Genomic DNA, 26,543 nt, shown 5'->3' on the forward strand with positions numbered 1-26,543 from the left:
TGTGAGTCTGTTGAGGTCATCTATTGCATCCGGTGCTGCTGGTGCGGCCTCCTCTACATCGGTGAAACCTGACGCAGATTGGGGGACCGCTTCGTCGAGCACCTCCACTCCATCCGCCACAATAGACAGGATCCCCCAGTAGCCACCCACTTCAACTCTGCTTCCCATTCCCATTCAGATATGTCCATACATGGCCTCCTCTACTGCCATGATGAGGCTAAACTCAGGTTGGAGGAGCAACACCTCATATACCATCTAGGTAGTCTCCAGCCCCTTGGTATGAACATAGAATTCTCCAACTTCTGGTAATTCCCTCCTCCTCCCTTCCCCTATCCCTATGTCACTCTGCCCCCTCCCCCAGCTGTCTATCACCTCCTTCATGGTTCCGCCTCCTTCTACTACCCGTTGTGTTTTCCCCTATTCCTTCTTCACCTTTCCTGCCTATCACCTCCCTGCTTCCCCTCTCCCACCCCTTTATCTTTCCCTTTACTGGTTTTTCACCTGGAACCTACCAGCCTTCTCCTTCCCACCCTCCCCCCACCTTCTTTATAGGGCCTCTGCCCCTTCCCCCTACAGTCCTGATGAAGGGTTCCAGCCCGAAATGTCGACTGATCGTTTCCACGGATGCTGCCCAACCTGCTGAGTTCCTCTAGTGTGTTGTGAGTGTTGCTTCAAAATATAATGTATTTTAAAATATAAGAACTTCAAATTTAATTTTTATCATAAAGTTGTGTTTGCCAATTTTTGTTTAAATTGCTATGAAATGTTTAAAAGTTTAATTTTTTTTCTGTTGTTTTCCTACCTAGTTTGCTGTCTGTGAGAATTAGTTAATGAGTTTTGCTCCCAAATGTCTTGAAATCCTCACAACTCCTTTTGAAATAATGCTCAGCGAAAACGGGTTGGAAAGAAGAGATTCAAGCATGGTGACCATGAAGCCTTCTCTGAGGCAGCTGGAATGTTATTGCTTCATTGCTGACGGTGAAATACAGGCTGAGAAATCAGCTCTGTGTTTGTAGATAGGGGAACGCACCAGGCACTGAGTAGTTGGTGCCTGTTAAAGAAAAAAGCTTCAAGAAGAGAAGGAGATTTTGAAGATGATATAGTCAGGAATATATGCTGAATTAGATAGCAGAAGATATTGCTAAGTTCAGCCAGGGGTTGCAAAAGAGGCCATAGTTAAAAGAATTAAGGTATTGTTGAAATATGAGATTGAAAAGACAGAAGAGCTGGAAGTCTTGGAATGAATTGTAAAGAAGTTAAATTTCTGAAACTAAAATACTGTGAAATGTGAGCTAATCAGATTTCGTGAGACAAAGGAAAGAGGTACTTAAATATAGTGCCAGAGTTAATTGTTATTCAAACTGCGAAAGTGCCTGGAGTAACTGAATAAAGATTCCAGCATTATATGGAGCGAGCAATGTCGCCAAAGCAGAAATAATTGATTAAGTTTTTGGCTTCATATATTTTCCACTTGAGAGCAGATTCCATAATTGCTTCTGTACACAAACATCTGCCTAGTATTTGTAGCTTGGAATTCAAAATCTAAGGACTGCCGAAGGGTCTCGGCCCGAAACGTTGACAGTACTTTTTTCCCATAGATGCTGCCTGGCTTGCAGAGTTCCTCCAGCATTTTGTGTATGTTGTTTGGATTTCCAGCATCTGCAGATTTTCTCGTGTTTGTAATTCTAAAGTCTACATGGAATTATGTGATGTGCATGTGGATGTGAAAGAGATCTACCTGTGTGGTATATTGCCTCCCAGGTGTCAAGGTCAGGGATGTCTCAGATCAAGTCCACTGCATTCTAAGGGGGGAGAGTGAACTGCTGAAAGCTGTGATACCAGTGATGTAGGTAGGAAAAGGGAGGAGGTTCTGAAGAGAGAATATAGGGAGTTAGGTAGAAAGATGAAAAGCAGGACCTCCAACATAGTAATCTCTCGATTGCTGCCTGAGTGATGTGGTGGTGAGGGGAAGAATAGGATAATTTGACAGGTGAATGTGTGGCTGAGGAACTGGTGCAGGGGTTAGGGTTTCAGATTTCTGGATTATTGGGATCTCTTATAGGGAAGGTTTGACCTGTACAAAAAGGTTGGGTTAGACTTGAATGTGAGGGGGACCAATATCCTTGCGGGCAGGTTTGCTAGAACTGTTGGAGAGGGTTTAAACTAATCTGGCAGGGGGATGGGAATTGGATTGATAGCATTGAGGATGGGGCAGTTGGTATACAAGTAGATGCAGTGTGTTGTGAGACTGTGAGGAAGCACAGGCAGATGATAGGGAAAAATTGCAGTCAGTGGGATTAATTGAGGTGTAACATGGGAGCAAAATTGAAAAGGGTGATGAATATAGAACAGAGGGGTTATATTTGAATGCACGTAGTATACGGTATAAGGTAGATGATCTTGTAATGCAGTAAGAGGTTGGCAGATGTGATGTTGTGGGCATCACTGAGTCGTGGCTAAAAGAAGATCATAGCTGGGAGCTTAACATCCAAGGATACACATTGTATTGGAAGGACATGCAGGTAGGCAGAGGGGGTGGGATGGCTCTGTTGGTAAAAAGTGAAATCAAATCCTTAGAAAGAGGTGCATTTGAAGAAATTGAGTCCTTGTGGGTGGAGTTAAGAAACTGCAGGGGTAAAAAGACCCTGATGGGAGTTATATATATAGGCCTCCAAATATTAGCCAGTATGTGGGGTACAAATTACAATGGAAGATCAAAAAGGCATGTAAAAAGGCCAGTGTTACAATAGTCATGAGAGATTTCAATATGCAGGAAAATTTGTAAAATCAGATTGGTGTTGGATCCCAGAAATGGAATTTGTAGAATGCCTATGGGATAGCTTTTCAGATCTGCTTGTGGTTGAGCTCACTAGAGGAAAGGCAATTCTGGATTAGGTCTTGTATAATAAATCTGATTTGATTAGGGAGCTTATGGTAAAGGAACCCTGAGGAGTCAGTGATCATAATATGATAGAATTCACCATGCAGTTTGAGAGAGAAAAGCTAAAGTCAGATGTATCAGTATTACAGTGGAGAAAAGAGAATTATAGAGGCATGAGGGAGGAGCAGGCCAAAGTTGATTGGAAGGGGACACTAGCAGGGATGACAGCAGAACCACCGTAGCTGTAGTTTCTGGGAGCAATTTGGAAGGCACAGGATTGATGCATCCCAAAGATGAAGAAGTATTCTAAAGGACAGTGAGGCAAATGTGCCTGTCGAGGTAAGTCAAAGACAGCATAAAGGCCAAAGAGAGGGCATATAATACAGCAAAGATTAGTGGGAAGTTAGAGGATTGGGAAGCTTTTAAAAACCAACAGAGAACAACTAAAAAAAATCCACAGAGAGAAAAGATGAAATATGAAGTTAAGCTAGCCAATAATATAAAAGTGGATACCATTTTTTCAGATATACTGTATAAAGAGTAAAAGAGAGGTGAGAGTGCACTGCTGGAAAATGATGCTGGAGATGTAGTAATTGGGGATAAAGAAATGGCTGAGGAACTTAATAAGCATTTTGCATTTTGCATTAGGCTTCACTGTAGAAGATACTAGCACTATGCCAGAAAATCAGGAGTGTCAAGGGTCAGAAATGAGTGTAGTTGTTAATATTAAGGAGAAGGTGCTCAAGAAGCTAAAAGCCCTGAAGGTAGATAAGTCACCTGAACCAGATGGACTACATCCTGGGGCTCTGAAAGAGGTAGCTGAAGGGATTATGGAAGTATTAGTAATGATCTTTCAAGAATTCTGGAATGATTCCCGAGGGCTGGAAAATTGCAGATATCTTTCCACTTTTTAAGAGGGGAGGAGGACAGTAAAAAGGGACTTTGGAGTCCTTGTGCAGGATTTGCTAAAGATTAACTTGCAGTTTGAGTTGGTGTTGAGGAAGGTAAATGAGCATTCATTTCGAGTGGACTAGAATATAAAAGCAAGGATGTAATTCTGAGGCTTTATTAGGCATTGGTCAGACTGCACATGGAGTATTGTGAGCATTTTTGGGCCCCTTATCTAAGAACAGATATGCTGGCATTAGAGAGAGTCCAGAGGAGCTTCATGAGAGTGATTCTGGGAGTGATTGATGGCTGAGGGCCTCTACTCACTGGAGTTTGGAAGAATAAGAGGATCTCATTGAAACCTATTGAATATTGAAAGGCCTAGATAGAGTGAAGAGGATGTTTCCTATAGTGGGGGAGTCTAGCAGCAGAGAGCACAGCCTCAGAGTAGAGGGATGTCCAGTTAGAAGAGAGATGAGGGGGATTTTTTTTATATACAGATGGTAATAAATCTGTTGAATTTATTGCCACAGGCTGTTGTGGAGGCCAAGTCAGTGGGTATACTTAAGGAGGAGGTTAATAGATTCTTGATTAATCAGGATGTCAAAGGTTATGAGGAGAAGGCAGGAGAATGGGGTCAAGAAGGATAATAAATTAGCCATGACGAAATGGCAGAGCAGATGATGGGATTGAATAGTGTAATTCAGAATGAGAATCAGGTTTATTATCACCAAATGTGACATGAAATTTGTTAATTTAGCAGCAGCAGTTCAATGCAATACATAATATAGAAGAGAGAGAAAAATAATAGTAAATAAATCAATTACAGTATATGTATATCGAATAGATTAAAAAACATGTAAAAAAACAGAAATGCTGTATATTAAAAAAAAGTGAATTGGTGTTCACGGGTTCAATGTCCTTTTAGGAACCGGATGGCAGAGGGGAAGAAGTTGTTCCTGAATCGCTGAGTGTATGCCTTCAGGCTTCTGTACCTCCTACCTGATGGTAACAGTGAGAAAAGGGCATGCCATGGGTGCTGAGGTCCTTAATAATGGATGCTGCCTTTCTGAGGCACTGCGCCTTGAAGATGTCCTGGGTACTTTATAGGCTAGTACCCAAGATGGAGCTGGGTACTTATTCTGCTCCTGTATCTTGTGGTCTTTATAATGATGGAGGCCATCAAGGTGCAGCTGAGAAAGCTTCAAAGTAAAAGTAAATTTGTTATCAAAGTAGATACGTCACCATATACAACCCTGAGATTCATTTTCTTGTGGGCATACTCAGTAATGCATAATAGAAGAATAACCATGATGCAGCCAGTCAATATACTCTCCATCACACATCTGTAGAAATTTGTCGAAGTTTTAGATGTCAAGTGGAATCTTCATAAACTCTTAAGGAAGTAGAGATGCTGTTGTGCTTTCTTTGTAATTACCCAGGACAGGTCCTCCAATAATGATAATACTGTACCAAGGAATTTAAAGTTGCTGACCCTCCCCACTTCCGCCTTCCCTAATGGGGACCGGTTCATGGACTTCGTTACCTCCTCCTGAAGTCAATAATCAGCTGCTTGGTCTTGCTGGCATTGAGTGGAGGTTGTTGTGGCACTTCTCAGCCTCCCTCTTATATGCTGATTCATTACCACCTTTGATTCAGCCTACAACAATGGTGTCATCAGCAAACTTGAATATGGCATTGGGGCATGCTTAACAACACAGTCATACCTGTAAAGCGAGTAGAGCAGGGGATTAAGCGGCCTTATGGTGCTGATGGAGATTGTGGAGGAGATGTTGCTAATCCAAACTGACTGGGGTCTTTAAGTGAGGAAATTGATGATCCAATTGCATAAGGATGTATTGATGCCAAGATCTTGAAGCTTTGTGACTAATTTTGAGCGAATGATGGTATTGAATGCTGAGTTGTAATTGATGAGGAGCATCCTGCTGTATGTACCTTTGCTGTCTGGGTGTTCCAAACTTGAGTGAAGAGTCAATGAGATGTCATCTGATGTGGAACTGTTGCGCTGGTAGGCAAATTGGAGTGGATCCAAGACGTTTCTCAGGCAGGAGTTGATATGTTTCATCACCAACCTCTCAAAACATCTTCCAAATCTTCACTTTCATTGTCACATTCATGATGATTGTCAATACCTTCAAATTCTTCACAATTCATAACTTGTTGAAGCAGTGAAATTGTATAGTTTTCACTTCCGGCTATTTCTAGCATCTCCATGCCTGAGTGCTTGAAACTGCAGGGCAAAATAATTGAGAATTTTCGTTCTGCTTATTTCTCACCAACTATCAGTGACAAAATTTATTGCTTTTTTGACACAAACACACACAAGTGACATAATTGAAAAACTGCTGTAAGCACCGTGTGTCTATCAGAGACACAACTTGCACGCGATGGACACTAGTTAGAAACTGTTTGACAACAGTCTCCTGTCCCAGTTAAGCAGCATTGTGTCCCAAATAAACAGAGCGAATCCTGGCTATTTGTTTATCTACTATAATTCTGTTTCTTGGCCTTAATTTTCCCATTCTACCTTATTTCTTCCCCTCCTCCCCTTGTCTGGACAAGTAGCACTGGAGATGGTAGGATAATAAATTTTCACCACTGGGAGGCTGTAGCTGTAGACTTCCGTCTGTATCTAGATGTAAAACAAAAGGTGCTGGAAAATCTTACAGAGTGAAAAAGTTTAAAAGACTAAATGTTCACATGACCAAATGCTGGGATAGTCTGGATATCTATATGCAGTTGAAATGTGCACATTTTTGCATGACATAGTGGCATTTTAAACCAAATATTGTAACATTATTTCAAAATTTTGTGGCCTATGATGTAATTCCAGCTGCATTATATAAAGAAATCTTGAACTTGAGACTTAAGAATTGGACAAAGGATTTAAGATGGGAGGAAAGTGTTTTAAAGAGGATCTGAGGGCTAAGCTTCTTTTAAACACAGGGATGTCTGGAGTGCATGGAATCAGATACAGCACTACAAAGGAGGTCATGGAATCAGTTACAACACTACATTTATGAGATAGTTAGACAGGCACATGAATAGGCAAGGCATAGATGGATACGGACCTAATAAGGGCAAATGAGGTTAGTGCAGATGGGGAAGAAGGCTGGAATAAACATGCTGGACCGAGGGGCCTGTCTGCACAGTTTGCACAGTTCTTATGAATCTCACTCTTATGCTCTGTAGATGTTGCACGATAGGCATAGAAAGTGGAGTGTAAGTAAACCAAGACTTTCCTTAGACCTAGTGACTCCTTGATCAGTAAAGGACTGTAAGGACATGATCTCATTTTCATGTATCTACATTGACACTGCCTAGTTCTACTGTGAGTTTCAAAGTTCACTCAAATCATTCCCTTAATAATCAGTTCTAGAATTTACCCACTACTTATAGGCATCTGTTAGTCTCGTGAGACCATGGATTTGCACCTTGGAAGGTTTCCAGGGCATAGGCCTGGGCAAGGTTGTATGGAAGACTGGCAGTTGCCTATGCTTCAAGTCTCCCCTCTCCACGCCACCGATGTTGTCCAAGGAAAGGGCATTAGGACCCATACAGCTTGGCACCGGTGTCATCGCAGAGCAATGTGTGGTTAAGTGCCTTGCTCAAGGACACAACACGCTGCCTCAGCCAAGGCTTGAACTAGCGACCTTCAGATCACAAGGCGAACGTCTTAACCACTTGGACACGCGCCAACGCTACTAATGTCAGGCTAAACAGCCCTTGGTCCCTGTTTTCAATTGTGTTCTCTCTCACACTTGAATACACACCAGCAACTAAATAACAGGATAACGTTTACTGCCTTCCAGACTGTGGAGTTTTGGACAATGTCAACCTGTGCATTCAGATTCTTTCAACCCTTAAGCAGCAATAGTTACTTCTTAGCGATTTATCATCTTTCATTTTTTAATGCTAATTTTTCTACTGTTGCTCCTAATTTATTTAAAAATTAAAAAATTTCTCAGAAATAGCAAAACGGGCATACAACTCTAGAAATAATCAGATTTTATTGATTGTATGGAGGGGTAGCTGAGCAGCTCTAAAGAGAAGGAGCTACACATGAGTAGCAGCCACTCCACAATCATCAAAGTGCCAGACACTCTGATGTTGTTCCGACAGCCCTACTGTTTGTAACTATCTTTGATGAAAGAAGATACCTAGAAAATAGTTGAAACTATTGAAATGATTCAAATACCTAAAGGAAGTTAATAGCTATGCTAAAAATAACAAATTAATTTTAAACCAGGGTTTCCTTGTTTTACTTAATTATTAAAGTAAAATAGTTATCTTGGAGAAACATTCTGTTACAGGCCTTTTGCAAACTTGAAAAATCGATATGTTTTTGAATACATCATATGATTTTCAAATGTTATTCTGAAGAAGTGAGACACCATAATTGTAATGTTGGTATCTCACAGCCAGAATGATAGCTCAAAAATATTCATAACCTAATGCACAAATAAACGCTTAGTTACACATTTTTACAGGAGCACCATCGAGGGTGTCCTGACCAGCTGCATCACCGCCTGGTATGGGAATTGCAAGGCATCTGACCGCAAGTTCCTACAACGGATTGTGAGGAGGACTGCTGGGAAGATTGTCGGGTCTCTCTTCCACACTGAAGAGATATTTATCAGGAGCGTTGCACACACTGGGCCCTTAGCATTGTCAATGACCTTTCCCATCCATCCCCTACCATCAGGTAATAGGTACCGTAGCATTAGGACAAGAGCTGATAGGATAGGAAAGCTTCTTTCTCCAGGCCGTAAGACTACTGAATGCCCTGCCACCACCCAGCTCTCATCACGTATGAAGCGTCAGTAACGTCATATTGTTTACTTTTTAATTTGTGTCAAAAATGCACTTTATTATTTGTTAGTTTATTTGTGGTAGTATTGCTTATGTATTATGCTTTTGAGTTATATGCACTGTGTTGTATGCACAGAGGAATGTTGTTTCATTTGGTGGTATACAGTACATGTGTACGTACGGTTGAATGACAATGAACTGAACTTGAACATGACTAAGCAGATCTTAGTATTTTGTTCTTTACATAGTGAAAATTGCAGGTAGGAAATTAAAGTTTACATCAGTTCACTGGTTCTTTGTTGCTTGTATCTGCAAGCATTGATTCCAAGCCATTGTTCATTACCGGAATATTTCTAGGGAATATCTTTGAAAACTTAGCAAGTTTTTAGAACTCTTTGAGGACCTCAGCACCAGGCAGCATCTATGGAAATGAATAAGCTGTCATAGTTTTAGGCTGAGACACTTCTTCATGACTGGAAAGGAAGGTGGAAAATGTCAAAATAAAAAAGCGGGGAAGTGGGTGGTGGAGGGGAAGGAGGACCAGCTAGAAGGTGATAGGTGAAGTCAGGTGGGTGGGAAAGGTAAAGAGTTGGAGAAGAAGGTATCTCCTCACTCCTCACACTTTCCCTCTGAATGCATTTCCCTCCACTCTCCCTGCACCAATACCAACCTTACCATCAAACCCGGAAGCTGAAGAAGGTTGTAAATCTAGTCAACTCCATCTTGGGCACTAGTCTACAAACTACCCAGGACATCTTTAGGGAGCGGTGTCTCAGAAAGGCAACGTCCATTATTAAGGACCTCCAGCACCCCAGGCATGCCTTTTTCTCACTGTTACCATCAGGTAGGAGATACAGAAGCCTTGAAGGCACACACTCAGTGATTCAGGAACAGCTTCTTCCCCTCTGCCATCCGATTCCTAAATGGACATTGAAGCTTTGGGTACTACCTCACTTTTTTTTAATATATAGTACTCCTGTTTGCACATTTGAAAAAATCTATTCAATACGTGTAATTGATTTACTTGTTTATTTGTTATTACGTTTTATTTCTTATTTTTATCTCTCTCTCTGCCAGATTATGTATTGTATTGAACTGCTGCTGCTAAGTTAACAAATTTCACGTCACATGCCAGTGATAATAAACCTGATTCTGATTCTGAAACAAAGGGAGTGCTGTTATAATGTGGCGATCTGACCTCTACTTTGCTGTGGCCAGGCGGCAACTCTCTGACACCTCCTGTTACTTACCCCTCACAAAGGACCTCACTCAGGACCATCAAAAAATTGTCTCTGACACCATCACTAATGTCATCAACTCTAGTCAGCTCCCATCCATTGCCACCAAACTCATAGTTCTATTACACTGCACTGTTCATTTCTACCTTCCATCCAAGTTTCACAAACCTGAATGTACGTGCAGGCCCATTTTCCTGCCGGCTCCTGCCCTATCAAACTTGTGAACGCATACCTAGACTCCATTCTATCCTCCTTGGTTCAATTCCTTCTGTCCTACATCCGTGGCACCTCACATGCTCTCGATCTCCTCTTCAACTTTCAATTCTCTGGCCCTGACTGCCTCATTGTCACCATGGATGTCCAGTCCCTTTACACTTCTATCCCCCATTAAGAAGGCCTTAAAGCCTTAAGGCTCTCCACTTCTTTCTCAACAGGAGGCCCAACTGGTTCGCCTCCACCACCACCCTCCTCTGTCCACAATTTCTCCTTCGGCTCCTCCCACTTTCTCCAGACTCAAGGAGTAGCCATGGGCCCCGGCTATGACTGTTTTTACATTGGCTACGTAAAACAGTCCAAGTTCCAAGCTTTCATTGGTCATGCTCCCCAAGTCTTTCTGCACTACTTTGATAACTGCATTGGTGCTGCTTCATGCACCCATACTGAGCTTGTCAATTTCATCAACTTTGCTTCCAACTTCCACCCTACCCGTAAATTCACTTTGTCAATTTCTGACATCTCCCTCCCCTTTCTCATCTCTCTGTCTCCAGAGATGGATTCTCTAAAGACTGTCTACCAGTATCTTTTCTAAACCTACCCATTTCCACGGTTATCTTGATGACACCTCTCCACCCTATCTCCGGGAAATAAAAGAAAAAAAATTCCCTTTTCTCAGATCCTTCATCTCTGCTGCTTCTGTTCCCAAGCTGAGGCTTTCCTTTCCAGGATATCAGAGATGTCTTCCTTCTTTGAATAGGTTTCCATTCCTCCAGCACTGATGCTGCCCTCTCCTCCATTTCTTCTATTTCCTGATGTCTGTGCTCACCCCATCCTCCTGCCACTTTAACAGTGATAGATTTCCTTTTGTCATCACCTGCTACCCCACAAGCCTCTGCATCTAACACACCATTCTCTGCAACCTCTGTCATCTTCAAAAGTAGCCTATCACCAAACACATCTTTATCTTCCTCCCCCCCACCCCATCACTATCCGCTTTCTGCAGGGATAGCTTCCTCCATGATTCCCTTATCCATTTGTCCTTCCAACAAATCTCCCTCCTGACATGTATCCCTGCAAGCAATAGATATGCTATACTTGCCAGTGTACCTCCTCCCTTATATCCATTCAGGGCCTCAAACAGTCTTTCCAGGTGAGCAAACACTTCTGTGAATCTGTTGTGGTTATCTATTGTATCTGGTGCAAGCAATGTGGACTCCACTACATTGGCGAGACCCGATGTAAGTTGGGGGAGTGCTATGTTGAGCACCTCCGCTCCATCCTCCAAAAGTGGAATTTCCCAGTGGCCAAATATTTTACTTCCTATCCCCATTCCCGTTCTGACTTGTTGGTCCATGGCCTCCTCTTTTGTCACTATGCCACTCTCAGGGTGGAAAAGCAATGCTTCATATTTTATCTAGGTAGCCTCTAACCTGTGGCATAAACATTGATTTCACTTTCTGGTAATTTATTTTCCCTCATCCTTCTCTTTCATTCTATTCTTCGCTCTGGCCATTACCTCTTCTCATCAACCTATCATCTTTCCCTGGTGCCTCTCTTTCTTTCCTTTCTCCTATGGTCTACTCTCCTCTCCTATTAGATTCCTTCTGTCCTTTACCTTTCCCATCCAGTTGGCTTCACCTATCACTTTCGACTGGATCCTCCTTTCCATCCCCCCACCTCCTTATTCTGGCATCTTCCCTTTTCCTTTCCAGTCCCGAGGAATGGTCTCAGTCTAAAATGTCAACTATTTATTCATTTTTATAGATGCTGCCTAACCTACTGAGTTCCTTCAGCATTTAGTGTGTTTCCAGCATCCGCAGAAACTCTTATTTTTTTAGAAATATTTATTGCCTCCTAATCTTTAATGAATTCCACCACCTTTTCTGAAGAATATTTAGAAATGTTGGATACTAATTCGGAGAACTTCATTATTGATTTGTACACCTTCTGTTTCCTCATTAATGATGTCTGTTACTGACTTTTTGAGTTGAACTATTGAAAAATAAGCTGAAGTGATAATGGTGTAATTTTCAACTAGCTATAAAGCTGTGTATTAGTTGTCTTGCTTTGAAGTTTTGTGCAGATATCATTATGTGTAAATACTGTAATATGTAGTCCTCCATTGACTTCTTGACAATATTATGTGTTAATCTGGAACAATTATTCTGAAAGCTTTTATGATGCTTCAGCGAGAACTATTAAGAAAAATGGAGGATAATGTAAGAAATTGGCTTTTAAGAGTGATGGATAATTTTAGGGATTGAAGTCCAGACATATTTGAGGTTCATATTGCCCTGTAACAAATGGTAAGGTGGTGGCTGTGCTGAAGCAAGCAAGGATGCTGCAAACTGAAAAGTTAGAACTTAAAGAAATTTTGTGTTTAAGGATTAAGGTAGAGATTGTAGGAGTTTCTTGAGATGAAGATGTAATCCAGAGGAATTCAAAGCTAGAATTATTAAGATTACTTTATGCAATGGAATTACAGAAGAATGCTTACCTTTGAGCTTCTATGGCCAAAGTTTGTGAGTCAGTCATGTGAGTCCATGTCAATGCAGGAACCAGAAACTGATATGTAACATTTAAATGAATATGTTTTATTTTTCATGATGAACAAGGTAAAATGCTTTTATGTTCATCTTTCTCTGTCTCCTTAGTATCTGCCTACGGTGTTGTTTATTCATGAATTGAGCAAGCACGAAGGAGCTTGGACCATCATTCCCATAATACCACAGTAAGTACCCTCAAGTAATGTAGACAGAATGTGTGGTAGAGGTGATTATGATGACTCAGTGATTAATTCATGGATTTAATTGTCTGACAAAATATAATTTTATTATTAGCTCAACGGTGTCCAACCAACGCTGTCACTGTAAGTTTATCAAAAATTTGGAACAATTTAGTCTAAGTATGTTAGGGCCACAACACAAAATGTGTATGCCATGGAGTAAAAAATATCAGATATAACTATTAGAATAAACTATATTCAACCCTTCCTGAGTACCTGCTGAACCTGTATCAAAGCGCTCTGTAATGTAGTGCTGACCCTGATGCACCTCTAATCATGTTAGTGCAGTGAAATGTATGATACATGAGTAGTGATGAAATTCTCGGGGCTGGAAGTATTTTGGATTTCATTTTTTTTGGATTTTGGAATATTTGCATCTATATAATAAGATAGCTTGGAGATCCAAGTCTAAGCATGAAATCCATTTATATTACATATATAACTTATACATATACATGAAAGTAGCTGTATATATTTTTAATCATTTTGTATAAGAAACAATAATGTGTACATTGAACCATCATAAACATAAGCCATCACTACCTCGGCTGCCCAGGTGGAGAGTCAGTGGCTGTTTAGCATCACCATTATTCACAACTCTAAATTTATGTCGGTAAGCAGTCTTTGTTGTACACTTGTTTATCACACATATGTACTCAACAGTAAAAATTATTGCATACCAGTAATATAATGAAAATGTAATGTGTGCAGGGCAACAAAAGCAGCACAGCAGCATCGGGAGAATACCCGAATCAGCTGTCAAACAACAACAAACAACGGCAGGCTTTCAGTCTCCACCTACAATGACGTGGTTTGATTTAAAAGTTTGCAGTACACTGTATTTGTATTTAACATTTTTTATAGTTTTAGGTAAGGTATGAAAACAAGACTGAATTTAATCACAGGTAATTAAAAATGAAAACTGAAAAAAGTTAACATTTTGACTTCCAGTGAGGCATGTGGCAAGATGGCAGCACAGCACTGAGCGCTGACATATAACCCTCCTTTTTCACGTTCTTTAGGGCTCATAGACAGTCTTAATACAATTTTGAGTTGGAGAAAGATCTAACTAAAGACTTGACCTCAAAAAAAGATCCAAACTCAACCAAGAAACATAGTCATAGTCATACTTTATTGATCCCAGGGGAAATTGGTTTTCGTTACAGTTGCACCATAAATAATAAATAGTAATAGAGCCATAAATAGTTAAATAGTAATATGTAAATTATGCCAGTAAATTATGAAATAAGTCCAGGACCAGCCTATCGGCTCAGGGTGTCTGACCCTTCAAGGGAGGAGTTGTGAAGTTTGATGGCCACAGGAAGGAATGACTTCCTATGACGCTCTGTGCTGCATCTCGGTGGAATGAGTCTCTGGCTGAATGTGCTCCTGTGCCCACCCAGTACATTATGTAGTGGATGGGAGACATTGACCAAGATGGCATGCAACTTAGACAGCATCCTCTTTTCAGACACCACCGTGAGAGTGTCCAGTTCCATCCCCACAACATCACTGGCCTTACGAATGAGTTTGTTGATTCTGTTGGTGTCAGCTACCCTCAGCCTACTGCCCCAGCACACAACAGCAAACATGATAGCACTGGCCACCACAGACTTACAGAACATCCTCAGCATCGTCCGGCAGATGTTAAAGGACCTCAGTCTCCTCAGGAAATAGAGACGGCTCTGACCCTTCTTGTAGACAGCCTCAGTGTTCTTTGACCAGTCCAAACAAGATACCAACAGCTGACACCAAGCTAGCGATTCATCGGAGGAAACAACTGTGCTAATTAAGTAAACAATGGCAACGAAGATGGAATCGCTGCAAGAAACAGTAGCCCACATGCTAAAGGAGTTGCTGGAAAAGGCTCTCGACCCCATATATAGTGGCATGCAAAAGTTTGGGCACCCTGGTCAAAATTTCTGTTATTGTGAATAGCTAAGCGAGTAAAAGATGACCTGATTTCCAAAAGGCATAAAATTAAAGATGACACATTTCTTTAATATTTTAAGCAAGAAAACTTTTTTATTTCCATCTTTTGCAGTTTCAAAATAACAAAAAAGGAAAAGGGCCTGAAGCAAAAGTTTGGGCACCCTGCATGGCAGTACTTAGTAACACCCCCTTTGGCAACTATCACAGCTTGTGAACGCTTTATGTAGCCAGCCAAGAGTCTTTCTATTCTTGTTTGGGGGATTTTTGCCCATTCTTCCTTGCAAAAGGCTTCTAGTTCTGTGAGATTCTTGGGCCATCTTGCATGCACTGCTCTTTTGAGGTCCATCCACAGTTCTCAATGATGTTTAGGTCGGGAGACTGTGAGGGCCATGGCAAATTGCACCTCTTGAGGTAGTCCACTGTGGATTTTGAGGTGTGTTTAAGTTCAGTATCCTGTTGTAGAAGCCATCCTCTTTTCACTTTCAAGCAACACACATCAAAGTTGCTGGTGAATGCAGCAGGCCAGGCAGCATCTCTAGGAAGAGGTGCAGTCGACGTTTCAGGCCGAGACCCTTCGTCAGGACTAACTTTTCACTTTCGGCTTTTTTACAGACGGTGTGATGCTTGCTTCCAGAATTTGCTGATATTTAATTGAATTCATTCTTCCCTCTACCTGTAAATGTTCCCTGTGCCACTGGCTACAACACAAGCCCAAAGCATGATTGATCCAGCCCCACGCTTAACAGTTGGACAGGGGTTCTTCTCGTGAAATTCTGCGCCCTTTTTTCTCCAAACATACCTTTGCTCATTGCAGCCAAAAATTTCTATTTTAATTTCATCAGTCCATAGGACTTGTTTCCAAAATGCATCAGGCTTGTTTAGATGTTCCTTTGAACCTTTTGAATAGAACTTTTTGGCCGTAAAAAAGCCGAAGGTGAAAAGAGGATGGCTTCTACAACAGGATAATGAACCTAAACACACCTCAAAATCCACAATGGACTACCTCAAGAGGTGCAAGCTGAAGGTTTTTCCATGGCCCTCACAGTCCCCTGACCTTAACATCATCGAGAATCTATGGATAGACCTCAAAAGAGCAGTGTATGCAAGACGGCCCAAGAGTCTCACAGAACTAGAAGCCTTTTGCAAGGAAGAATGGGTGAAAATCCCCCAAACAAGAATTGAAAGACTCTTGGCTGGCTACAGAAAGCGTTTACAAGCTGTGATACTTGCCAAAGGGGGTGTTACTAAGTACTGCCATGCAGGGTGCCCAAACTTTTGCTTTGGGCCCTTTTCCTTTTTTTGGATGAGGGAATTAAATGCAGCATCTCCAAGTTTGCAGATGACACGAAGCTGGGTGGCAGTGTTAGCTGTGAGGAGGATGCTAAGAGGATGCAGGGTGACTTGGATAGGTTGGGTGAGTGGGCAAATTCATAGCAGATGCAATTTAATGTGGATAAATGTGAAGTTATCCACTTTGGTGGCAAAAATAGGAAAACAGATTGTTATCTGAATGGTGGCCGATTAGGAAAAGGAGAGGTGCAACGAGACCTGGGTGTCATTATACACCAGTCATTGAAAGTGGGCATGCAGGTACAGCAGGCGGTGAAAAAGGCGAATGGTATGCTGGCATTTATAGCGAGAGGATTCGAGTACAGGAGCAGGGAGGTACTACTGCAGTTGTACAAGGCCTTGGTGAGACCACACCTGGAGTATTGTGTGCAGTTTTGGTCCCCTAATCTGAGGAAAGACATCCTTGCCATAGAGGGAGTACAAAGAAGGTTCACCAGATTGATTCCTGGGATGGCAGGACCTTCATATGAAGAAAGACTGGATGAACTGGGCTTGTACTCGTTGGAATTTAGAAGATTGAGGGGGGATCTGATTGAAACGTATAAAATCCTAAAGGGATTGGACAGGCTAGATGCAGGAAGATTGTTCCCGATGTTGGGGAAGTCCGGAACGAGGGGCCACAGTTTGAGGATAAAGGGGAAGCCTTTTAGGACCGAGATTAGGAAAATCTTCTTCACACAGAGAGTGGTGAATCTGTGGAATTCTCTGCCACAGGAAACAGTTGAGGCCAGTTCATTGGCTATATTTAAGAGGGAGTTAGATATGGCCCTTGTGGCTATGGGGGTCAGGGGGTATGGAGGGAAGGCTGGGGCGAGGTTCTGAGTTGGATGATCAGCCATGATCATAATAAATGGCGGTGCAGGCTCGAAGGGCCGAATGGCCTACTCCTGCACCTATTTTCTGTGTTTCTATGTTACTTTGAAACTGTAAAAGATGGAAATAAAAGAAGTTCTCTTGCTTAAAATATTAAAGAAATGTGTCATCTTTAACTTTATGCCTTTTGGAAATCAGGTCATCTTTTAGTTGCTTAGCTATTCGCAGTAACAGAAATTTTGACCAGGGGTGGCCAAACTTTTGCATGCAACTGTAGAAGCATATGGCAGAGAATGGCAATGTTCTCCTGTCGTTAAAGGAGCAAGCGGACATTCATGCAAAAAAATTTCGCACGGTCTTCAACAAAATAGACAACATTCTGGTTAGCTTACGCAAGAATAAGAAAGATACTAGCTCCTGTCTCGCGGAGGTGACCTAAGATGCGGAAGAAGCTAAACGACTTGGAGGGCAGATCCAGGAGAAACAATGTGCGGCTGGTCAACTTACCAACAGGCGCTGAGGGCAACAATCTGAGAGGCTACCTCTAGGAGATGCTGCCTAATTGGATTCCAGCGCTCAAGAATTCCCACAGCACTCCGTTAGAGATCGATAGAGCTCATAGGGTCTTTTCCAACAACACCTTAAGACTGCGGACCATGGTTTTTTAGGCTTCTACGGTACACCGATCGGCAGGCTATCCTGGAGGGTGCAAGGAAAGCCAAACCTACTCTCCCTGATGGCACCCAGCTGCAGTTCTTCGCCGACTACAGCCCCGGCACGACGCAGGAGCGGCAGGGATACAAGTAGATCCGCGCTACACTTTGACAGAAGGGGATCGACTCGTTCCTCATATACCCGGCGATTTTGAGAGTGAATATCAAGGGCATGAAGATGTCGTTTAACTTGTTAGAAGAAGTGAAAAAAGCTCTGAAATCATCGGTGCTGGGAGATATGGAAGAAGACCCTAGGCAAAGTCCACACGCCCCTCAGGAGGAGATGGAACTGCATTAAGAGCTTGGACCAGCCTGTATGCGCAATCTAATAGGCATGGGCAAGTTAACGTCCTAGGTGTGAAGTTTTCTGGTTATTCAGGTTATTCGATGCAGTTTTGTATTTAGTTAATTAAGGGGCCAATTTGTTTCTGAGTATTGCAGGTCAGAGTTTTAAGGCAATGGCTCTGTTAACCTGTTAGTACAAGGATAACATGGTAATGTGATATAAGTCCAGCTAGAATATACTTTTTATCTTTTACTTTCTAAGGTGATGTTCAACACACCCAAATGTCATACTTAATCAAGAATGAAGCTGAAAAACAGCAGTTTGTTCTGAATAAATTTAGTTGTACATGTTCATTTCGGGTTATGTCTCCAGTAGACTTGTTTATGTTCCTTGGCGCGAGATAAGATGTCTCTGGCGTCATCGCTACGTGACGGTCTAGTAAAGCAACAGTCTCCCACACGATTATGTGTTATACTATATTTGAGATGGGAATGGTTTTAATTATATAGGTTAATGGGTGTGACCAGGTTTTTTTTCCTTGTCTCTTTGATATGATTGTCTATGAGAACCACTTTGCCTTTCTAATTTGTTGGTGCTAGAGGGGGGCAGTTAATGTTCAGTGTCTGACATTGCTAAGTGATACTCACAGATTTTACAAAGTAAAGGGTTGAATGTGAAGGGTGATGGGAGGAGGGGTGGGAAGGGGTAACTCAGAGCTCCACCACCAACTTACAACAACAGATCCAGGGGAAGATAAGCAACATAGATAAATTAGAAAATCTTACTATTGTTTCATTTAATGTTAGAGGATTAAACTCTCCCTACAAGTGTTCAAAGGTTTTAGATTTCTTACACAGAAAGAAAATAGATATTGCGCTGTTCCAGGAAACACATCTTAAACCTAATGACATTCCCAGGGTTCAAAACCGCTTTTATAAACCCGTTGTGGCATCAGCCGATGGTACTCCTACGAAAGGAGTTATGATATTAATGAGACGTAGTGTTAATGTATCAATTGAAAGGACTGGCTCCAACAATGAAGGACGTCTAGCTTTTTACTGTACATCCATTCAAGGTAAAAAAAGTTGCATTCATAGCCTATATGCCCCAACTATATTCGAGGCTGAATTTTTTCCCTCAATTACATCACAATTACTGATGTTAAGTGACTACCAACTATATGTTGGTTCGGACATGAATGCTTTGGTAAACAATAACCTCGATAAATCTTCCTCAACTATATCAAGCTTTCAAGAATCTGCTTCCAAAGCACTTAACCTCTTTCTAACAGATTTAAATTTAACTGATATATGGAGGGTGCATAATCCATCTGCTAAAGACTGTACCTTCTCCACAAGACATAAAACTTTCTCTCGGATAGATTATGTTCTTATATCCTCTGGTTTGCTGCCTTTGGTACACTCAATAGAATTTTTGCCCAGACGTCTATCTGATCACAACGCAGTTATGTCTACTTATAATTATGGTAAAATCAAAAATAAGGCTACTAGGTGGAGGTTTAACTCCACCCTTCTAAAAAACGAAGAATTTCTAACAAAACTGACGGAATTTATAAATTTAAATAAAAATAGTGTCTCAGATGTGACAGTGGTTTGGGCCTCCATCAAGGGTTTCTTACGAAATAACGCTATATGGTTCAGTTCTCACCTACATAAAAGCCGGCTTCAAAAGATTTCCACCCTGGAAGAACAGTGTAAGGTTTTGGAGAATTATCTCAAAAGGAGATACACCATAACAAAAGAAAATGAGTTCAAAACAAAACAAGCAGAATTAAATGATTTATTAAGAAGCAGGGCAGAATATATGATCCATTTAACCAAACATAAGTATTATGCAGAAGGCAGCAGACTGAGCAATCTTTTGGCACTAACGCTTAAACAACAGGAATCTAAAAGGTCTATACCAGCTATTAGATGTGCTAAACGTGGAGTAGTATCTTCAACAGAGGAAATAAATGAGATATTCAAGAATTACTTTAAAGAACTGTATACAAGTGGCTCAGTTCCTTCTGAGAGTGACTTCACTGATTTTTTTGTGGATTAGACCTCCCTACGTTGTCATTAGAGGACACCAAAACTGTAGACTCTCCTATTACACTGGATGAGCTATTCAAAGCTGTCAAATCTACAAATATGGGCTGTATGCCAGGTATAGATGGCATACCTGTGGAACTTTACCTAACACTTTGGGATATTCTTGGACCAGTATGGTTAGAAACACAGGAAGAGCTTCTTCCCTGAGGCTGTGACCCTGCTGAACCTCACATCACAGCGCTAAGCAGTATTGCACCCATATTGTACTGTCTCAGTACTTTTATATTTGTGTGCTGTAGCAATTACTTTTTATTGCAGTTATTTTGTAAATAGCACTATTCTTTGCATTTCTGGTCAGATGCTAACTGCATTTCATTAGCTTTGTATCTGTATTCGGCACAATGACAATAAAGTTGAATCTAATCTAATCTAATCTAAATTATGCTATTGGAAATGGTGCTTTCCATAGAGATCTAAACACAGCACTGAGGAGAAGATGGCGGCGCGACGCAGCTCGCAGCGGCCACTCCTGTGATGATGTCTGTTATTTGTCAAGTAGCGTGTCATGCACAATCCTGATTTGATGGAGATGGACGTGAGAATAAAGAGGAACATCTGGTGAAACTTCTGAAATGCCTGCTTCGCTGCTGCTGCTACTGTGTGGTCTGAAATCTCCAGAGGGGAAGGCCCCGCGTCCTCGGCTTTGCTTGTTGCTCGGCAGCCGGGGTGGGGTTGAAGTGCTCGGCAGAGGATGGTGCTCGGTGTTGAAGGGCTGGTCGGAGGCTCGAAGTTTTCAGACGGACTCAGAGTCCGCTGCGGTCGGGTGCTTCCAATGGTGCTGCATTGGCAAGTTTGCGGCGCTTGGAGGTTCATGGCAGGGAGAGTTTCTCCCTTCTACCGTCTGCATGAGATGATGAGGCTATCGGGACTTTGAGACTTTTTTTTACCGTGCCCATGGTCTGCTGTTTATCACATTACGGTATTGCTTTGCACTGTTGTAACTATATGTTATAATTATGTGCTTTTGTCAGTTTTAGTCTTGGTTTGTCCTGTGTCTCTTGTGATATCATTCTGGAGGAACATTGTGCCATTTTTTAAATTTGCATTTCTAAATGACAATAGACGGCTACTGAGTGTCCTCATAATCTAATCTAATCTAATCTAATCTAATCACAGTAATACCTAAATCCGGTAAGGACCCCTTGGAGTGTGCCAATCACCGTCCAATCTCCCTGATAAATGCCGACCTCAAGATATTTTCCAAAGTCTTAGCCAGTAGACTCGAGACAGTGGTTGGGAAAATAATTAGCCCAGATCAAACGGGCTTTATCAGGGGACGTCTCGCATCTGATAATATTTGCCGGCTTTTACACATACTGAGTGCAACACATAAAATCCCGCCTGCCTGTGGCCTGCTATTTCTAGATGCTGAAAGAGCGTTCAATCGCCTTGAATGGCCATGTCTTTGGAGAGTTCTAAAAGAATTTAAGTTCGGCGATAAACTTATCAATCTGATTCAAACACTGTATGCTAATCCTTCAGCCCGGGTATGTGTGGGAGGAGGTTTCTCAGAGTTATTTGACATAGGACGGGGCACACGACAAGGGGACCCTTTGTCTCCTTTAATTTTTACTATATCTATTGAACCGCTTGCACATTTAATTAGAAACTCCTCAGATCTCCCCTATTACAATAGGTACAGCATCACATTCGATATCACTTTATGCGGACGACACATTAGTTTATATGGCAAATGTTCAACAAACTCTCCCCTATGATTTAAAAACACTGGAGCAATTTGGATTTCTTTCAGGGTACAAAGTTAATCTGTCAAAATCAGCACTGATGCTGATTAATACGGATAAAAGTAAGGTGTCTCTTCCTCCCCAGACTAATGTTACAAATGAGGTCCTCTGCTTGCCTATTAAAGTTAATACTTCCCTATCGTCTGTGGCTAAAACAAATTGCTCTTTAATTTTCAAAAAAAAAGATATTAATAGATGGAGACACCTGCCAGCATCAGTCCCAGCCCGTATATCAGTCATTAAAATGAACATCTTACCCCGCATTAATTTTATCAGCTCAATAATCCCACTTGCGCCTCCAGCAGGACATTGGCAGAGACTGGACTCCTTACTATGATACTATGTTTGGAATGGTGAACGACCCAATGTAAAGTGGTCAGCTTTACAATTCAAAAAGTCGGATGGGGGATTGGCATGTCCAAATTTTAAACTGTATCACTGGGCATTTGTATTAAAAAGTCTTAGCTATTGGATGGTGGAGGATAAAGTTTCGTCATGGAAAAATATAGAACAAGAGCTAATAGCACCAATAAGGTTGAAGGACTTTCTCCTTCTAGGTATGTCTACCAAAAAATGTGATTTGTATTACAGTCCAATTTTAACGCATATGCTACAAGTGTTTAGAGCAGCAGAAAAATTCCTAAAATTTAAAAGCGTATGGTGCAAATCATCTCAGTTATGGAACAATAATCATCTTCTATCTGGGGGGAAACCATTCACTAACAGAACTTGGGAGGATAAAGGTATTATTACTCTTCAAGATATTAATGGGGCAAGTACCATCCTTAGCTTTCAAGAACTGGTATCTCGATATAATATTGATAAAACACTCTCTTTTCTTTTACTTTAGAGTAAGATCAGCTTGTAAAGCCTACGGGGTTCCCTGAGGGTCAGATTGAAAGGACCATCCCATTTTAAGTTGTATGCAGAGTGCTCCAAGACAGATAGTGTCATATATCTGTGATAAACTAAACTCCCAGAAATATATGCCCACATCAGGAATGAAAGCCTGGGATAAGGACATATCTGAATTGGGACAAGACTTAGACTGGGATGCGAGTTGGGATAATGCTGCCGGTGCTTCAAAAAACCCAAATTATTGGTATATACACTTGAAATTCTGTCATAGAGCATATTTAACACCGAGAATTAGACATCAAATGGGACTGGTTCTTGACCCATATTGCTCATTTTGCCCCCATGGAACCATTGGCTCTTTTATACATGTTGTATGGGAATGTCCAGGGGTTATTAGTTTGTGGGGGAAGTTTATCAGTACTCTTACAGAACTAACAGGGGTAGAATTACCAGTGGACTCCACTGTACATCTTCTAAATGATGACTCCCACCTTTCCCTTACGGAAAAAACATGCATAGTCTGGCTGGCAGGCCTGACTGCAGCTAAGAAGATTGTCGTCCAGCGCTGGAAACCGCCCCCCCCCATGATATTTCAAATACTCACTGGCTTTGGAGCTTTTTGGACATTTCTTACCTGGAACTTTCATCAGCGAGAGTAAATGATACACGACCAAACACAATCATAACGTGGACAAATTTGATATCTAACTTAAAAGCTCTGTTAAAATAGGAATGCTCTGTCTGTGTATGCACTACTATTCAGTTGGTTGTTGGAGGGAGGAGGGGTGGAGAGGGGGTGGGGATGAGGATGAAGGGTGGATGGCAGGATGGTGATGAGGGTTGGGGGTGGCTGGGTTAAACAGTCAAAATGTAATCAACAACTGGTTGTATTGAATGTAATTTGTTGGTGTTGCAATAAAAATTAGTGATAAAAAAGTCAACATTTTATTTTTAATGCAATAATGGTGCTGGTAACGTTACACTCAAAAATGGGATTTTAGGTGGAGATGACATTCAGATTTCATGCAAAATTAATATGTTTTGTAATTGTAATTACCAAACAAAAAGTAATGGTTTTCACTTACAAAGTAAGATAAATGTAGCAGCAAGCGCAACAACTACATCAGTTCTGAGGAACCTGAAGGAGAAGGTACATCATTGTAAGGAGGAACATCAGAAGTGGTTGAGGGACCTGGAAGTGGATGCTCTCGGGATGAGGAGGCTCTGTGCTGGATGACTTCTTAAAATGTTTCCTGCAATGTTGTCTGCCTCATTAAAAGGCTTTTTGTTGCAGCAATCTTTATTTGGTTTTATAAACTAATCTGATTTCTTGTTCTGTTGTGGTTGCAGACTACACCAGACCTTCAAAAAGTCCGTCATACATTTTCACCATGTCATCTATGGGCAGCTTTTCTACTGTGTTAATAGTATCATCTTCATCTTCACTATTCATGAGCAACAGACACTTTATCACCATAAATCTTTAAATATTTAATGCCGTGTCTTTTCTTAAATTTCTACAACTAAACTTCTGAATATTCACAATTCCCTTTAATTTTGAGTTTGTCATGATAGATCCTTGCATGTTTCATGATCAGCATACTGTTAAATGGCGTATGTTCACTAATCTTTCAATACATATTTGTGATCTTAATATTTTTCTTTATGGAGTGTTTTTCAATTTTTCATTAACTTCTCTTCATTACTTTCAGCATAGAACTTTTAACAGTTTGTTCTTTTATTTCTTTGGAATGAGAAACATAAGCTTGCATTTCATAACACTTAAATGTTGTGATCAGATCTAAAATTTCTTCATAAAAATGTATTCTGACAAATGAACCAAAGGCCGAGTGGATGGAGTAAATGGTGAGGATTGATATTAATCACATCTAGTTGGAGCAACCTGTGGCTCTCTTAGGATGAGATGATGGACAAGGAGCCTGACAGTAAAATTTCAATTATGGGATAAGAAAGGTTGTATCAAGAATGAATGTTCGGAACCCGTGTCAAGACTTTCCTTTGTATCCCTGCTAGCCATCCTACCGATGACATACAAGTTGAATGCCGGTAGTGCTGCATAAGCATAACCGTTACAGCAGTGGTCCCCAACCACCGGGCCGCAAAGCATGTGCCTTTGGGCTGCGAGGAAACGATATGATTTGACGATATGAGTCAGCTGCACCTTTCCTCATTCCCTGTCACACGCACTGTTGAACTTGAAGGCATGCGAGGTCATCAGTCGGGCATTAACCTGCAACTACTCGATGAGTGAAAAATAAACATCGCTTGAGAATTTCTTTGGAAGAGATGGTAGGGGACATAAAAGGCCTAATGACGATGATAACGCAGAGACAGCTGAGGCCAAGACTGCAAAATAAAAAGAAAGCTTCCTTCAACAGAAAATATGACAAGTCGTACATAAAATATGGCTTTATTGCGACCGGTGACTCGCACGCTCCAAGCCCCCTGTGTGTGATATGTGGAGACGAGCTGTCTAATGAGGCAATGAAGCCCTCAAAACCGCTTCGGCACCTTGGGTCCAAGCACCCTGCACTTAAAGACAAACCCGTTGAGTTTTTTGAGCGGAAAAAAACGTGAGCAAGTGGGACAGAAGCAAGTGCTGACAGCCACCACCTCCACAAATGCTGCTGCTCTGGGAGCGTCGTACTTAGTGGCTAGCCGTATTGCTAAGGCTAAGAAGCCTTTCACTGTTGGTGAAGAATTCATTCTGCCTGTTGCCAAGGGCATGTGCCGTGAACTGTTGGGAGAAGCTGCAGCTAACAAGATGGCACAGGTTTCTCTTTCAGCTACCACAGTTTCAAGGAGAATCGATGACATAGCGGAGGACATGGAAGCACAGCTGTTGGAACAGTAACGAGTCTGGTTTCACTACCCGAGTCAGAGGTTGCTCCTGAATGCCAGTCTACACACTGTGTCATACACAGGGAAATGCTGGCTAGCCGAAAAATGTCACCTGATCTTAACAGCGTATTGAGTGACGTTGTTGAAGTTATCAATCACATCAAAGCAAAAGCCCTTAACTCACATCTGTTTGAGCAGCTTTGCGAGGAAATGGATGCAGAGCACAAACGCCTTCTCTTACACACTGAAGATGGGTGGCTATCAAGGGGGAGAGCCCTGGCCAGGGTTTTTGAGTTAAGAGAGCAGCCATAGAGATTTCTTTCAGGAAAAAAGTCACCACTGGCAGCACACTTCAGTGACGAGGAGTGGATAGCAAAACTCGCTTATCTGTGTGACATCTTCAACCTGCTCAATGAACTCAATTTGTCACTTCAGGGGAGAATGACAACTGTCTTCAAGTTGGCAAATGAAGTGTCTGCTTTCACAGCCAATCTGGAACCGCGGGGACAGCGAGTGGACAGGGGCATATTTGACATGTTCCCAATATTAGCTGGGATTTTGGGAAAGACTGAGGCTGCACCATCCTGCTTACAGCTGGTGCGCAATCACCTAACTTCGCTGTCGACAGAATTCGAGCGTTATTTCCCAACCGCAAATGACCCAAGACGTGCAAAGGAATGGGTCCGTGACCCATTTGTGAATGTCCCCGGTGAATCATCCATGTCAGTGCGAGAAGTGGATCAACTCCTCGAGCTTGCAAATGACGGTGAGCTGAAAAGTATGTTTGACATAACATCTCTGCCGGCATTCTGGATCAAAGTCAAGGCTGAATATCCTGAGATAGCCACGAAAGCACTGAAAATGTTGCTTCCATTTCCAACATCATATCTCTGCTAAGCGGAGTTTTCTGCAATGAACGCAACGAAAACTAAATTGCGGAATAGACTGGACATAAGGAACCCCCTTATAATTGACTTATCACTATATTCATGTGTGGAAAATATGCGCTGTGTGTTTAATAATAAATTC

The 26,543-nt window shown here is 41.6% G+C and overlaps 1 protein-coding gene across 1 annotated transcript in view; it reads left to right on the forward strand.

Moving 5' to 3' along the window:
• b3glcta (beta 3-glucosyltransferase a) overlaps window positions 1-26,543 on the forward strand; it is a 192,679-nt gene that overhangs the window by 49,332 nt on the left and 116,804 nt on the right. Inside the window, exon 5 of the mRNA XM_063054279.1 lies at window positions 12,711-12,787. Within this exon, the coding sequence (XP_062910349.1) occupies window positions 12,711-12,787 (77 nt within the window). The remainder of the gene's footprint in view (window positions 1-12,710; window positions 12,788-26,543) is intronic.

The sequence above is a fragment of the Mobula hypostoma genome, chromosome 7, assembly GCF_963921235.1.
Source record: "Mobula hypostoma chromosome 7, sMobHyp1.1, whole genome shotgun sequence".
In the NCBI taxonomy this organism is placed as follows: domain Eukaryota; kingdom Metazoa; phylum Chordata; class Chondrichthyes; order Myliobatiformes; family Myliobatidae; genus Mobula; species Mobula hypostoma.